Source organism: Leptonychotes weddellii, chromosome 1 (assembly GCF_054177405.1).
Source record: "Leptonychotes weddellii isolate Sample4059 chromosome 1, ASM5417740v2, whole genome shotgun sequence".
NCBI lineage: Eukaryota > Metazoa > Chordata > Mammalia > Carnivora > Phocidae > Leptonychotes > Leptonychotes weddellii.
In genome coordinates, this window is record NC_138369.1 from 16073747 (window position 1) to 16089401 (window position 15655).

The 15655-nt window shown below is 58.7% G+C and overlaps 4 protein-coding genes across 8 annotated transcripts in view; all 4 read right to left on the reverse strand.

Annotated features, from left to right (window-relative positions):
• Positions 1-401: 401 nt before the first annotated feature.
• On the reverse strand, positions 402-5794 carry HYAL3 (hyaluronidase 3). Of its 2 annotated transcripts, XM_006750769.3 has the most exons (4): positions 5389-5794; positions 1303-2213; positions 817-906; positions 402-700 (listed from the first exon to the last, which is right to left on the reverse strand). In XM_006750769.3, the coding sequence occupies exons 2-4, from the start codon at positions 2194-2196 to the stop codon at positions 425-427; spliced, it is 1260 nt and encodes a 419-aa protein (XP_006750832.2). In that variant the 5' UTR covers positions 2197-2213; positions 5389-5794; the 3' UTR covers positions 402-424. The 2 variants fall into 2 exon arrangements, with proteins under 2 accessions (XP_006750832.2, XP_006750833.2); XM_006750770.3 differs by lacking the exon at positions 817-906.
• Positions 2936-5880, reverse strand: NAA80 (N-alpha-acetyltransferase 80, NatH catalytic subunit). Its single transcript, XM_081818162.1, is given in 3 exon segments — positions 2936-4014; positions 4016-4159; positions 5801-5880. Coding segments are annotated over 2 exon segments (894 nt in total). The 5' UTR covers positions 4046-4159; positions 5801-5880; the 3' UTR covers positions 2936-3150.
• Positions 5881-7880: 2000 nt separating this feature from the next.
• Positions 7881-14018, reverse strand: HYAL1 (hyaluronidase 1). Of its 3 annotated transcripts, none has more exons than XM_006750767.3 (4): positions 10302-14018; positions 8897-9820; positions 8458-8547; positions 7881-8273 (listed from the first exon to the last, which is right to left on the reverse strand). In XM_006750767.3, the coding sequence occupies exons 1-4, from the start codon at positions 10320-10322 to the stop codon at positions 7956-7958; spliced, it is 1353 nt and encodes a 450-aa protein (XP_006750830.2). In that variant the 5' UTR covers positions 10323-14018; the 3' UTR covers positions 7881-7955. The 3 variants fall into 3 exon arrangements, with proteins under 3 accessions (XP_006750830.2, XP_081674345.1, XP_006750831.1); XM_081818219.1 differs by having other exon boundaries at positions 10276-14018; XM_006750768.3 differs by lacking the exon at positions 8458-8547.
• Positions 14019-14169: 151 nt separating this feature from the next.
• The window catches only part of HYAL2 (hyaluronidase 2), a 5540-nt gene continuing 4054 nt past the window's right edge, over positions 14170-15655 (reverse strand). For both annotated transcript variants that reach the window (XM_006737346.3, XM_031032394.2), the window contains exons 3-4: positions 15292-15381; positions 14170-14897 (exon numbers count right to left, since the gene is read on the reverse strand). In XM_006737346.3, the coding sequence (XP_006737409.1) occupies positions 14487-14897; positions 15292-15381 (501 nt within the window). In that variant the 3' untranslated portion in view covers positions 14170-14486. The remainder of the gene's footprint in view (positions 14898-15291; positions 15382-15655) is intronic.

Here is a 15655-nt window from a genome sequence, read left to right on the forward strand (position 1 = left end):
AGAGGACAGACTACAGCTTAGCACTTACAGACCTTAGCCAAGATCCTGGAGCCCACCTGTCCCTGGACGGGTCTCCTGTGACCTCTCCATGGACCCAGTGAGGAGGTGGAACAGAGCTCTGGGCTGGCAACACTAACCATCTGGAACGGTGACTCTCCCCAGGGCTGCTTCCTTATCAGAAGGGATCAAGTGATCTCAGAGGACCTTTGGTTTTAAAATGGTGTAAGCAAAATAATAATAAAATAAAAAGGTGTAAACCTTTTTTTCTGGCCCCTTCCACTTCCCAGGGGTCCCATGGGAAGTGGGGGGTGTGTAGGAGGACTGACTATAAACTGAATAGAACAAGAGCGAGACAGAGCCCTCCCTCCAGGACTGGAAAAATGGCAGCAGGGACAAGAGACTCAGGGACAGGTAACTTCTGGCTTTATGCTGCTTCTTCAGGCCTGGGCTCAGGCCTGGGCTCCTGGCAGGTAGGGCCAGCCCAGCCTGGGTAACAACGGCAGCTAAAGGACTCCCAGGCTCTAGGGCTGCCATCTGGCTGCAGGTGCAGAAAGGCTTCCAGCTGTCCTCCATCTTGCCAGGCACAGCGCCCATGGCCGTGGCACTGCCGGTGACTGCAGGCTATGGCTGCCCTGGTCACGTTGATTACATAGGGGCCCAGGGTGCCCACTAGATAGTCATGGAGATGCCAGCACTCCTCCTGAGGAGAGGGGAAGGATATATCAATGCTCCTGCTCCATGGCTCTGAGATGGTCTTTCTCCCAACCCTGGGACTCCAGCATGGGCTGCATGGCAGGTTGGAGGGGAAATGATCACCTCAGAGCTGGAGAAGCTTAGGTCCCCCCAGAGCACCACGCCGGCTGCCCCGAGTGCTGCGCTCACACCAATGGTCTGCACAAGGTCATCCTGGAGGCAAAGAGCTGCTAAGCCAGGCCTGAGCTGGCCAGATCCAACTGGGCCTACTTGCACCTTCGAGAAACTTTTCTGGCTCATCGCCATGATCTGATTCCACTAGAGTAAGATTCCTTGGTACTGAGCCTCTGAGTGGCTTCTCAGGTCCTCCACTCAGGGTCTGTCTCCCCTCAGACGAGGGCTCCAAACGCTGGGCCTTGCCTTCCCCCTCAAGGTATTCCAACACAGAGCCTTACTTCCTTTTCAGATGCTCCAGAATAGGACCTCCCCACTAAAAACTAGATCAGGGCCTCCCCATCAAATCCCCCCAGGGCAACATCTTCTCTTCAGACCTTCCTTGGACAGGGCCATGCCCCCCACTCAGACCCCTGGATCTCAACCTTCACTCACCTGAGACAGGAACCTCCCAGAGCTCCGGTGTGTGAGGCGGGCATAGGCCAGGACAGGCAAGGGCTGTGGATGCCCAACGGAGGCCACACGGAAGGCCTCCTCCAGGCGGTATCGGACAAATGCCTGGTGGTAGATAGGGGGCAGACTGGGTGGGAGGTAGATGCTAGGAAAGAGGGCGCTGGAGGCAGCCCAGAGCCAATGAAGTTGGGTGTTGCGGGCGAGAGCGGCTGGGTGGCAGTGGCCCGTGTAATTGGAAGCCATACCATGCCAGCCATTGCTACAGGCTGGGAAGCGGTAGAAGCCCCAGAGCCCATGGGGTTGCAGTGCCTGGCCCAGTCGCAATGTGTCCTCCATCAGGGCCCGGGCTGCCTGTTCAAAGCCAGCATGGGCCTTGTGGAGCTGCTCCTGGGGGCTCAGGTTGGGGAATATCCGCTGTGCCCAAGCCCATGAGGCTGCCTGATAGGCTCGGCGGCGGCCCCAGTTCCCAGCCCAGAGTGGGCTCCATTCCTCCCAGTCTAGCACTGCCAGGCCAGCGAAGCCACGTCCTAGGCTGTGGTGGATCTGGTAGGCAGCCCGTGCCAGATGGCGGTCAAGAGGGACAACCTGGGGGATGCCCCCATTGTGAGCTGTGCCCCTGGGCCCAAGGTAGGGATAGAGGCCGAGCTGGTTCTTGTAGAAGATGGTGATGTTCTGGCCATGGAAACGCTGGCCACGGTTGGCTGTGATGCCCAGGGCCTCTAGCGGCAGGTGCACGCCAAAGCGAGTCTTACAGTGTGCTGAGGGTATGTTCCACAGCACAGAGAAGGGGCGTTCAGGAACCCACAGCAGGGGCTGGCCAAACCCCAGGCACAGGGCCACTCCGAGCACCAGGGCCAGGCCCAGCTGCATGATCATGCCCCAGGGATGGAAACCTGCAGGAGAGAGGGGCTGTGAGCTTAGAGTCCATGGCCATGGCCATACCTTCCATACAGCAGGGAAAGCTGGGAACACTCCCCCAACTACTCCCCACGAGGATGGGGGGTGGGGAAAACATGGCCCCCCTGTGGTCCTCTAGCCCTCTCAGACCAGCCATGCCATGCGTCAGCCTGGGCAGCTCCCCTCCCATGTTCTCCATCTTTGTCATGACACCACTGTGCCCTCTGACACCTCGCCCACTCACAGTTCTCACCAGTCCCCTTCTATCCTGTCCATCTTGTTCCCTGCTCCAGGAACACTTAACACCCTCCCCCTTTGCCTGGCTTGATTCCTACTTAGCACTCAGGTCTCTGCTGTGACATCACCTCCCCTGGATTTCCAAACGGACTGAGGGCACTTGGGCTCCCACTGTCCCGACATAGATTCTGCCGCTGTATGCCTGTCTCCTTCTGTTCCTTGGATCAAGGCCCTATCTGTCTAGTTCCCCATTGCCCGGTTTAGGGCCTGACACACAGTAGGTGCTCAGTGAATGGTGATGAACGTGGAAGGGTACAGACACCTTGTCACCGGGGCCTGGCAGAGTGGGAGGGGCAAAAGTTAGGTGTCCCTTCATCCATGGCCCCAGGGCCAAGGTGGATCCGGAGGATCTTACAGAGATAGAGGATCTAAGATAAGGCTGGGAGGTGAGGGTGGGTCAACAAATAAACTGTCACAGCCACACCCAACAGAAGCCTTTATTCAGCCACACTGACAGCTCTGAGCCACAGCTATGGAGCAGTCTCCCAGCCCCACTGGTACTCAGGAAACATGGCCAAGCTAAAGCTGCCCCCAGGCTCTAGGGACTGGAGGTATGGCCAATGGGCTGGGCTGAGGCTGGTACTGTCCCAAGCAGTCCATCGACCCTGAAGGACAGTGCCTTGCCCTGGGTAGCCCTCAGATGTCCTTTTCCATCCAGAATATGGGGCATCCTCTCAGGTCTTGGTACTGCGTCTCCAGCAGGCTTTGTGGAGGGGGGCCTGCAGGAGGTGGGGGTGAGGTGGTCAAGGGCTCAGGCAGGGGAGGGGGTGGTGGCAATGATGGCCCCTTGGGGGCTCTTGAGGCAGTTTGGACAGTTAGACTAGGAGCCTTGCAGGGTGGCCGGGGAGAGGGGGCTCTGGGGAAGACCCTGAGCAGGGTGGCAGGCAGCTGTTGGCTGGTGAAGACCAGGCCCTGCACAGGCTCACCCAGCTGGTAGCCCAGGTGGGCATAGAACTGCAGCTGGTCATGGGTGGTGAGGTGTAGCCGGCGGAAGCCCCGGGCCTGAGCAAAAGCCTCCAGGCCCTCCATCAGACGGCGGCCAAAGCCGCGGCCCCTCAGAGCCCGGGCCACCACCACTGTCTCCACCAGGAGGCTCTGGGGCCGGTCTAGCACCCGTGACAAGCGGGCATGACCTACTACGATGGGGGCTACCTCGGGTGTGGGGCGGGGGCTCAGCAGCATCAGGCAGAGGGGGAAGGCATCTGAGGACTGGCCCAAGGAGTGCAGGCGGGAGGCACGGCTTCGGGGCCACTGCTCATTGATGAGGTCGGCACAGGCATCCAGGAGCTCAGGTCGGCAGTGCACAGGCTCCAGGGTCAGTTCAGCCAGGTTGGGGGCTGGGGTGTCCTCTGGCTGGTGTGCGGGATCCAGGGTCAGCTCAGTGGAGCCAGGACTGAGAGTCATCTCTGGATGGCATGCAGAACCCGGGGTCAGCTCAGCTAGCCTGGGGCTCAGGGTCAGCTCTGGCTGGTGTGCAGGATCCAGGGTCAGCGTGGCCAGGTTGGATCTCAGGGTCAACTCTGGCTGGCATGCAGGATCCAGAGTCAGCTCGGCTGGGCTGGTACTCAAGATCAGCTCTATCTGGTGTGCAGGGTCTAGGGTTGGGGTCAGCTTTGATGGGCCGGGGCTCAGAGTGAGCTTTCACCTACATGTAGGATCTAGGCTCAGCTGAGTCAGGCTGGGAGCCAAGGTCGTCTCCTACTGGGTTGCAGGTGGCTCAGTGGCAGGTTAGGGATTAAGAGCACAGTCTCCAGACAGTGGTATCTCCTCAGACCACAAGGGTGCTCCTCCGATGGACAACAGCCATGCTAGGCTGTACCAAGAGGGAGGACAGGGTTGGGGCAGGGAGGGGCTGACAGAGTGCTAGGTGGGCCACGTGTCCCGGAACTGGTAAACTACACCTTGTCCCCATACTCACCTGATGGCACAGGTGACCTGGAGACCATCCCTTATACCTGACTCAGGTGGACAGCATTTCAGGCAACAGAAATAGGTCCATCGTGTCCTGCTCCACATTGGAGGGAGGCTGAAGCCTAAAGGCTGGGGCAGAACCCAAGAGTCCTGGCCCCAGCCTGCTGTGGCTACAACTTTGTTCTCCCCAGGATGGTGGATTTAGCCTTACCATCATGGCTGGCTGGCCATCAGACAGGACATGCAAACTAGACACCATGATCCCTTACTTAAACCCACTCAAGATTCCCTTTGGAGGAAACACAGCTGCCCCCAGGAGCTCCCCTGTTCCTTCCTTTTCCCTACATTCTTGGTCCCAGCCTTTTTGGCCGCTTGGGCCATGCCTGCCACCTGACCAATCCTGGGGTACCACTCACCCACCCATTTAGGATGGGATTTCCCTTCCCTGCCTGCAGCACAGAGCCCATGGCCCCCTCCCCAACGCTCAGGACACTTTGCTTGGGCACAGACCCAAATGTCCCTTCAGATGGGGCCCCAACAGCACTGGCAAGGGGCCTGGCTCACAGCCTCACAGCAATGTGGCTCTTGCATGCTTGGTTCCCCACTGGCCTGAGTTTCGTAGTCACCCTAGATAAGGACCACAGCTTCCTTCCTAAATCCACAAGGGTGCCCAACCGCCACCGGGTTGGGGCCTCAGACCTCCTGTGCCTAAATCCCATTGTTTGCCCATCCTACCCCAGGCCGTGCTTCCAGAAGATCTATGCTGGGGGATTTCTGGCGGTGGGGGATCCGCTGGGCTGCACACTTCTACTCACCTGCTCCAGAGAGGACGTCCTGGCTCCCCTTCCCCACCTCCCCAAGAAGGTCCCCTGAGCTTGAGGCCAATTCCGCACTGGTCGTGCACAGGTAGGAGCCCCCCGCCCCACACACTATATCCCACTCGGAGGGCTATAAGCCCCTCACCTGCATCAGCTACCTCCTCAGCAGCCGCCGCCCTGGACCTAGAGGGAGGAAGCCCCAGGATCCGCCCCCAGGCTTGGAGCCCCAGACTTCCCCGCGGGCTTAACCCTTTCAGTGCCGACCCCACCCACTGTGGGCGGCGCTCCTGCGTCCTCACGGAGAGGCGGCAAGGCTCTCCTGTGCCTCAGTTTCCCCCTCCCTCCTAGTGGGTGACAAACCATGGAGTTTTTTTGGGGGGGTGGGGGTGCTTCGGGAGCTTGACTCTGGGTGGGTGTGGCTCGGCATGCTCTGGGAGGGAACGACAGACGCAGGGAAGGCGTGCGGGGCGGCACAGCCACTTGAGGACCGCACGCGTGGGGCGGACGGGAGACAGTGAGAACCAACACGCTGCGCGTGGGAAGGGGTAGATACTGACATGTTGAAGCCAAGATCCGGGATGCTCCGCGTCGTCGCTCCGCGCTGGCCGGTTTCTCGCTCTGTGGTTTGGACTCTTCCGACCGCCCGCGCTGGCCCCTAGCGGTACGGCGGACGCAATGCAGCCGTCGCGGCCCGCAGCGCCCCACCTGGTCCAGACTTTCCCTAGGCCGCCAGCCCCCACCCCGCCTCCGCGCGTCACCGCTTAGGCTCCGCCCCGGGTTCAGCGCGTCATAACACCGAGCCCACGCAGACCCGGTCTCTGCCCTGGCTCCGCCTCTGCCCCTCCCGCCGTCGCCGAGCCACAGCTCCCTGCGCCGGCGCTTCACCGCTGTGACCGAGCGCAGGCTCCACCTCCTCCTCGACGTGCCCCGCCCAGTGCAGGCCCAGTCTCTGGCTCCTGGGCATCGCTTAGGTCTTTCGGGATTCCGCTCGGCAGAGGCTCTGCCGGGGCCCATCACGCCAAAGCCTTGGCCGGGTGCAGGCCCCTCCTCCACCTGGCTCTACTTTCGCCTCGCCCCGTCTCGCCCCACCCTAGGCTCAGGCGGGTCTCGGTTTCCGTTGGCCTCCCGGGTAAGAGGGTCCTGTGTGGAAACGGTCAGGTAGAGCTTCCTCCTGAAATTTGGGCCCCATCCTTGGAAACAGCCGCCCTCGGACAGACATTAGGACTGGGTGAGAGAGATGAGCCTTTGCTGTGTCCTCTTGCATCCCAGCGCCTGTGCGTTTTGGGCACTCAGTAGCTCTTGAAGCGAGAATCATGTCTACTTTATTTGCGAGGCTGGTACCTCTGAGCAGATTCAGGTTGCGTCCAGGGCTGGTTACTGTCAACACAGAGTAGGAGCCAAAGGGCTCTACCTCTATGGCTAGACAGCCTGGGTTCGACCTAAGCTTCTGTTTTCTGGCTGTGCAACATTGGGCAAAATGGTTGCCCTCTCAGTGTGTGCCTGTTTCCTCATAACGTCATGTTAGGATTGAATGAGTTAGTCTACTTAAAATGCTTAGCACAGGGGGCGCCTGGGTGGCTCAGTTGGTTAAGCGACTGCCTTTGGCTCAGATCATGATCCCAGAGTCCTGGGATCGAGTCCCGCATCGGGCTCCTTGCTCAGCGAGGAGTCTGCTTCTCCCTCTGACCCTCCCCACCTCATGCTTTCTCTCTCTCTCAAATAAATAAATAAAATCTTTAAAAAAAAAATAAATAAAATGCTTAGCACAGGACTTGGGGAGGAGTAGGTGCTCAGTGAATGTCAGTTCTTGTGATAGCTGCAGCTTAAAGACTGGGCTCAGTGTCTCTGGAGATGTTAATGACCCTGTTGGGTGGGTGCTGGAGGCTCTAACCCCTTCAACTATCCTGGCCTGTAAGCATGTGTGCAGGTGCAGACATATGCTCTTGATGGTGGCTGAGAGTAATCTTGTGTGACTGCTTGTACTTGAGAAAGCTGTGACCAGGCTCAGAGTGCATTAGGTTGTGAAACCAAATAAATAAAACCTCATTAAAAAAAATAAAAAGAAAAAAGAAAACCTCATTTAAAATGGAGTCGAGCGAGACGCTTGGGTGGCTCAGTCGGTTAAGCATCTGCCTTCCACTCGGGTTGTGATCCCAAAGTCCTGGGATCAAGTCCCGTGTCGGGCTCCTTGCTCATCGGGGAGCCTGCTTCTCCCTCTCCCTTTGCTGCTCCCTCTGCTTGTATGCTTGCTCTCTCTCTCCTTCTGTCAAATAATTAAATAAAAATAAAATGGAGTCGAGAGGCTAGAAGGGGGAACTCACACATACCACTTCTTGCAGCCTTTTGCAGACCCAACAGGAAGGAGACTACTTTACTCCTCCAATGGGAGGAAAGATTTTCTCATTGCCTGACAACAGCCCAGCCAATGAGAGAGCCTCATAGCTCAATGAAAAGCCATCACCCTTCAAACTCCCAGTTTTACTCCAATGGATTTTCTGTTTATAACAGGCCCTTCCAACTCCCCCCATTCCTCTATAAAATAGCATTCCTCCTCTTTGTTCTCCAGACTTGCCTATGGTTTTGCAACAGCTCACATATCTCAAAGTGCACTTCCCTGCTGTTCCCCCAAAAAACCCATTTTTGCTGGTAAAATAACCAATTTATTTTTAAGGTAAACAGGCGCTCAGTGTGTGTATCCTGGCGTGTGACCAATCACCACATGCCCTGCTGCTCACACCGTGCTCCCTTCCAGCCACGGTAGCAGCGACATTGGAACTCCACAGCCATCTGCATCTGATCCTCAAGTGAGAGGGCACCTTGTAGGGTCAGGGGCCTGCCACCACGAGTGAGCTGGATGGAGAAGCTGGCGGGGTTGAGGATGAGGAGGGCCTCAGGGTGGCTGGGGCGCCTGGCACAGCGACCATGGCCTGAGCACAGGGCTTGACTGCACAGAAGAGCCCCACTGGTCACGTTGAGGATGAAGGGCCCCAGTGTGGTGTCCACATACTCCTTGATGGCCTGGCACGATTCCTGAGTGGGAGGAGGAGCATCAGGGACACCACGATCATGCATGGGCCTACCTAGGGCATTGACACACTCACCTGCTGGCCCGCCAGGAGTGCAGGGTTAGAAAGGGCCGGCCAGGGTCTTCCCAATCAGCCTCCCAGCCCAACTCCTGCCCCCACCCTAACCCCCATCCTGGGCCTGAGCTCACCTTGGTTTTTGTGTTCTCCCAGCTCACCCAGAGTACCACTCCTGCTGCTCCCTGGGCTGCACTTTCCCCCAGGCTGTGCTCCAGCTCATCCTGGGGAAAGGGACCGCATAGCTCTGAGGGGCCTTCCTCCCCTCCCTCCCCCACACAGCAGATTGCTGTAACACCACCGGGTGGGACAAATAACTCATAGTCCCCACCTGGGGCTGCTCTGGCCCCGGTAGCGAGAGGCAAGCCTGTCCTCACCGTAGCCTGCAGCAGGCATTCCATCTTTGTGATGAATGCTGAAACGTCTGTACCGAGCACAGAGCTTGGCGCACAGTAGGAGCTCAAGGAATGGAGCATAATGGATGAAAGTGCCCCAAGGCTGTGTGGCCTCACTTACTGGACCTAATGCCTGACAAGGTAGGCTACAAGGTGGGTGGGGTCATAGGACACTCACCAGGGACAGAAAGCGGTTCGTCTTGTCATAGAAGATCTGAGCATAGGGCAGCACCGGCAGATTGGCGTCCCCAACACCCATAGCCACACGGAATGCCTCACCTACACGGTGCCGCACATACATCTGTCCCTTCCCCGTGCCCTCCAGCTCTGCGGGCATGTAGATGCTGGGGTAGAGGGTGCGGCTCTGGCCCCACAGCCACCCCAGCTGGTCATTCTGGGCACCGACACCCGGCGGGCACTGGCCAGTATAGTTGGGGCTTAGAAAGTCATAGTTGTAGCAGTCAGGGAAGCCATAGAAGCCCCAGAGGCCACGAGGCCTCAGAGCTTGCCCCAGCTTGAGGGTGCCTGCCATCCAGGCCTGTGCAGCCTCCTGGAACTGGTCCTGTGCTGTTGCCTCCACCCGAGGAGCTGGCCAGTCGGGATGCTGCCCCCGTACCAGTGCTCGGGAGCGCTGCCGGTAAATGTCCTTGGTGTCCCAGTTGAAGGCCCAGCGTGGGCGCCATGCCTCCCAGTCGATGACTGCCAGCCCTGAGAAGTCGGACTCAGGGATGTCAGCCAGGATGTCCTGGAAGGAGCGGGCCAGGTGGGTATCCAGGCTGGCATTCTGGGGCAGGCCACCAAACACAGGCTCCCCAGCAGATGTGTAGTAGGGGTAGGTGCCCAGCTGGTAGCTGTAGAAAATGGTCATATCAGGGCCGCGGAAGGTCTGCCCAGGGTTGGCCACCACATCGAAGACACTGACATCCACATCCACGCCGTATTTCTCTAGGCACCACTGGGTGTTTGCGTTCCAGATGGTGGTGAAGGGCTGGTTGGGTACCATGGGGCTCCTGGAGCCTTGGGCCGCGCCAAGCAAGGTCAGGAAGAGAGCGTAGGTGGGAAGCAGGTGGACTGCCATGGCAGAGGATGGGTCTAGGGAAACCTGACCAGGGGAGGCAAAGCTGAGAGCAGGTTCTGAACTCTCTGACCCCTGCTCAGAGAAGGCAGGCCAAGCCCCTTGCTCATTAATCCACCCCTGCTCGGCCTTAGGTAAACTTTGACCTTGGATCAGGGCTTAGGGAGGTCAGAGGGCAAAGGAAAGGTGTGGAGGGGGAACGCTGCCGCTGGAGGGCACGTCTGAGTTGCTTCTAGGGCGGGGCCTTTGCCCTCCTGTCTCCCATAGGCTTTGCCTCGGCTAAGCTAACCAATCCCCTTCCCCAGGGGCAACAGAAGCCATGACTCTGTTTTGAGAAGAGCTGCTGAGAGCCAGGCCCTCAGCCTCCAGGCTGACTTGACTGATGGGGGATCCTTTCCTGTCTTCCCCCAGGAATCCTGGCCAGCCATTGGAGGAAGAGATGCTCAGCTGGACAGGTCAGCCCAACCCTCCTGTATACCCACCAGTCTGCCCAGTTGTCCCTGCTGACCTCAGGGCTGAAGGGCCTCATCCTCCAAATTTCCTGACCCCAGCGTGAGGGCCTAGGCAGGGCTCAGCAAGATTCTGTTCCTCAACTCTGGCCCCAGCTGCACCACACTCAGAGGAAGCTGCTGCTGGAAACTGAGCTTTTGTAGGGGGGTCACCCCACCCAGTCTGGGGGCGGGCTGAGGGGCAGGCCCTGAGTTGGAGGGCTGGGCCAGGCAGCAGAGCCACCTCGGCACCCCTATCAAAGTGCCTTGCTAGAAGGTGGGGCTGGGCCGGAAGCAGCCCCGCCCACACGGTCAACATCACGTCAGGGCTTTGTGGCTTTTTTTGGGTTGGGGTGGGGGTGGAAGCGGTGCAGGGGGGCTGTTTGGGTGGCAGACCCCTCTGGGCAGGCCTGTGCGTGGTACTGGTGTCTGGGTGCCTCAGTACGGTACCCTGAGGGAGCCTACTTTCCTGCAGGGCTGCATTATGGTATCTCTGGGTCTTAGGCACTTTTGCCTTTGTGGGCCCCTTCCTCAAAACATTAAAAAATGCATTTTACAACTGTGCTGGTACAAAGACAAGTACAATCCAGACTGAAGTCATTATTATATATTCATTATTAATATATATTTTCCTCTGATTAAAAAAGTGAAGACAGGGGCACCTGGGTGGCTCAGTAGTTAAGCGTCTGCCTTTGGCTCAGGTCATAATCCCAGGGTCCTGGGATCGAGCCCCACATCGGGCTCCCTGCTCCGCGGGAAGCCTGCTTCTCCCTCTCCCACTCCCCCTGCTTGTGTTCCCTCTCGCTGTGTCTCTGTCAAATAAATAAATAAAATCTTAAAAAAAAAAAAAAGTGAAGACTGTTTTTGGGCCCCTAGAAGTATTGCGGCCCCAGGCCCTACACCGACTATGCCCAGGAGGTAGATCCCCTCTGCTTTAGGGATGAGTGTGAAAGGCACTGTGTCTGTGAAGTCAGGGCTGGTCAGCTACGGTCTAGGCCTCTGTGCAAGGTCCAGTAGTATGTGCAAGTGTGGGATCCAGTGCCTGAGCTGGGTGTGACTTCGCAGTCTTGTGACTGTGAGACCCCGTGTTTGGGTGACCATGTGTGTGTCACTGACCACATACTTGTTCATTCCTTTGTGATTTCACTTGTTTGCTGATTCAGAAGCTGATTGAGACCTGCTAGGTGCCCAGGCCCAGGCATGCCTGCCAGGGTGGGGTGAAGGAAACCTCATATCCCTGATCCAGGTGAAAGTGCTACCTGAGTCCACAGCCCAGTCTGAGCCTGAGCCAGGGACCCCCCGGCACAGTGGTCAATGAGTCAGTGACACAGCTGGCTACCATCTGGACTCGGTCCTCCAGGCTAGGATGGAGAAGCTGACAGCGCTGAAGGAGGAGGACCCCAGCACAGGATCTAGCCACAGAGGTGGTGGCTGCTGATCTTGTTCAGGAAGCAGGGTCCCAGAGTGATGACCATTAGGCTCAGAGAGCCTGGCACAACTCCCAAGGGCTGAGGGGACAGGAGAACACCAAGGCAGCCCCGACTCCCTCTTCCTGAGGGTTCATGCTACCTTCAGGTGCCCCATAACCCAGCCAAACCGGCTGGCATTCTCTAGCTGGCCTCAGTCCAGGGGAGAAGCTCTAATGGTGGAATGGCAGGAAGATGCTCCCCAGCCCCAGGGCCCTGCCCACAGACCCGCCCCTGCTGCGCTGCTCTGGCGGGGTTGGCCCAAGTGCTGTGTGTGTCTGGGGTCAGTCCGGCTTCGTGGTCCAGCCCTGCCTGCCCTCTCTGGTGGTGTGCATATCCCGGGTCTGAGCCACCTCCCTCCCCTTTACACCCACCCACCCACAGCTGTGGCTGTCCCTGAGTTGCACTTTCCACAAGGCTGTCGTCCAGGTCCTCCTGGAAAGTGATGTGAGGTGATCACAGATTTGCACGGAGGGGTCCCAGCCGATGGGTACAGGTCACAGATGTCTGGGGGAGGTAAGAGTTGTGTAGGTCGGGGCGCCTGAGTGGCTCAGTCGGTTAAGCGACTGCCTTCGGCTCAGGTCATGATCCCGGGGTCCTGGGATCGAGTCCCGGCATCGGGCTCCTTGCTCCGCGGGAAGCCTGCTTCTCCCTCTCCCACTCCCCCTGCTTGTGTTCCCTCTCTGACTGTGTCTCTCTCTGTCAAAAAAATAAATAAAATCTTAAAAAAAAAAGAGTTGTGTAGGTCACACATGTGGGGGAAACCACAGCTTTGCACGGGTATGGAGGAGTCCTGGCTAGGTGGGAAAGGCCACAGATGTTGGGTGTTACAGATGTGGGTGGGGTAGCTCACAGGTATGTTTGAGGGTCACAGCTGGGTAGGGCAAGTCAGAGGGGTGAGGGCAACAAAGACGAGTCACAGCTTCTTCCTTGCCCTCTTTTTGCTGGCTCCATCATCTCGTGACCTTATAGACCAACACCTTCATCTTCTGTCCAGCAGGCTTCTCCCTACCATGGCCCCGAGCAGTGGGCACCCTCCCCCTCCACGTGACTGACATTGCCTTCTGTGCTCCCGCCTAGCCGCCTTCCCTCGGTTCTCGGCCATCGCCAGCCAGAGGGACGAGGATCACCTGACAACCTGAGCTGACATCGATGTGGTGGGGCTCGCTTCTCCAGGCTCTGCTCCGCTGACCACCTCTGACTTGGCCTTTGCATCTAGTGTGCATCCCCAGGACGACAGGGCCCTTTGCTGGTGTGGCTTGCAGATGCAGCCCAGCCCAGCACTGGCACGTGTGTGAGTGCTGTTTACTGAGCAGGTGAGACTCAAGCAAAGTCAGGCGTGGTGCCACTCGAGGGCTGCCCTTCCTGCCCTACCTGTGGTAGCCCCTGGCCACGCTGCAGCCTTGGACTGCAGGTCCCAGCCGTGTTCCAACTTCCTGCAGCCTTTGCCCGCACTTTGTCTCTAGTAGCAAGCTTCCCCTTCCCCTTTTCAAACTCAGTGTAGAAAGCACTTCCTCGAGGATACCTCCCTTGAGGCCTTGTGGCTGGGCTGCCCCCCTTCACCACTTGGCTGTTTCTTGAGTCTGTCTCCCCACAGCCAGTGTTGTGTCATCACTGACATGGACAAGGGGACCCAAAGTGTGGGTTTGGTGGCTGAGGAGAGGGGCAGAGCCCCTTCAAGAATGAAGCAGGCTGGAGCTAGTCTGACTACTCCAGATGCTACTTCTCTCCCCTGGGACAGCTGGGGACAAGCCACATTCTCCAATGGTCAGGACGGGGCTGACCTTTGAGGAGGTCTCTGCTCCCAGACTCAAGATGCCTCCCTCTCGCCCCATCGCGTGTCTTTGCGGTGGGACAGGGTTGAGACCTCAAGATTCAGGTCCCAAACCCCAGTGGAGGACTGTGACCCGGCTGGGGAGAGGTGTGTGTGGCTGAAGTCCACTGCCCTTGGAGCAAGGAGTGGAGAAGACGCCCTTGCCTGTGGGAACAACAGGGAGGGGTGGTCTGGCTACCTGCCCAGCCAGGGAAGATCAAATATCCACTTCCCCTGTCTCCCTGGGTGGGCAAGGCGAGGTGAGTGGCACTGGCCCAGCTGGGGATCCAGGGGCAAGGAGGAGAAACACAATGAGCCTAGTCCCTCACGGAAGGCTGGGCCCAACTGCTTTCCAATCAATACGGAGAAACCCACAATCCTGGGTGTTGGGGTGGAATGTGAATCCCTCCGTTCCCAGTGGCCCCTGCCCCAGCAGGGCAGCTGCAGAATGGGCAGCTCTGGGCCTCCAGGTTCCACGGACCGCATTTGACGGATACGAAGTTCCCAGCAGAGAGTCTCACGGAGACAGGGCTGCGCTCAAACCTCCTGAGACACCCTGGAATCTCTCTCACGTGTCCTGGCCTAGGTGCAGACAGTCCAAGCACAGAAGCAGGTGTTTTATATTTAATTTACAAAAGAGACCCCAAAATAATAATAATAAACTATCCAGGGGCAGGAGAGTAGGGTCAGGTCCTCTCTGGCCCGGCTATACCCCTCTTCCTCTCTGGCAGGGAGAAAAGGGGCCTCTCAGGGAACTGCCTCCCCCTTAGAACAGGGGGGTGAGAGCTGGTATGGACACCCTGCCGGGCATCCCCGGGGCTCTGCCCCCTCGGAGCTCCAGTTTGTGCACCCCGGGCAGGCTCCTACATGCCTGGCAGAGCCCTCATGGCAGAGGCCAGCTGGCCCGGCAGCCGGGAGAGAGACCCCTACAAAGTCCAGGTGAGGGCCAGGGCTGCCCCAGCCAGCGAGCTGGTGAGGAGGGGCCCAGCGCAGGCCCCACGGGCACCGCCAGCTGCCCGTGTGCGGTCCCACTGGCACTGCTCGCCCCCCCAGCCTAAGTAGCACTGGCAGCGGAAGTGCGTCTGCAGGTAGTTGAGATCCGCCCAGCTGAGCTCCCCCTCTGGGCGCAGCTGGGGCTCCCCAGGCACGCGGCTAGGCACCAGGCGGAAGCTGCTGGCGCTCAGGTGCAGGAAGGTACTGGCGCTGGGGTCGCGGCGTACACAGCGCCCGTGCCCATGGCACTGGGCCCAGCTGCAATACTGGGCAGCCCAGGACACGTTGACTACGTAGGGGACCAGCAGCCGCGTCAGGTAATCCTTGAGGTACTGGCAGGTCTCCTGAGGGCAGAGGCCAGGGATCAGGGTCAGGGCCTCAGCCCACAGGCCCGGATGGAAGCCCTGTGTTCTTGTAACAGCGCACACGTGTGTACACATACATGCGTGCTTGAGCCCTTACCGCCCCTGCTCCCACTGAGAAGGGAGGAGGGGACAGAGACGAGCCCAGCAGGGCGGCTGGCGGGGGGAGGGTGGAACTCTAAGGCTGTTCAGGACGGTATGACCCCTTTCCTGGGAATAGGGGAGGAACCCTTTCTCCTCTGTTGGGACCAGGGAGGCCTTGGGTGGGAGACAGACAAGGGGCCCAGACTAGGTTGGTTTGCCCACCTTGTGGTTGGCAGCCCAAAGCTGCAACTCTCTGCCTGCCCCCCTGCAGACTCCACTCTGTCTTACTCACCTTGCTGGTGGTGTAGCCCGCGTCGCCCCAGAGGATGACCCCGGCCGCGCCCAGGGCTGCGCTCTCACCAATGGTGGAGATGAGATCCATCTGTGTGGGAGGAGGACGGTCACGGGGGAGACTGAGACCACAGGGTGAGGACAAGACAGGCTGGACAGGCCCCCAGCCTGTTCTGCCATGCTGATCCCCTCAGCCCAGTACCCTTTTCCACCTTCAGGCAGAGGCTGTTTCACTTTCTCATTAGATGTGCAAGCCGTTTGCACTCCTACTTTGGCTTCCGTTTCCCAAGCCAATGGCCCACTTGAATCTAGGATGTATCTATCAGGATGGACTCCCAAGTCCCTGCTCTGCCCTGGATGTGCTG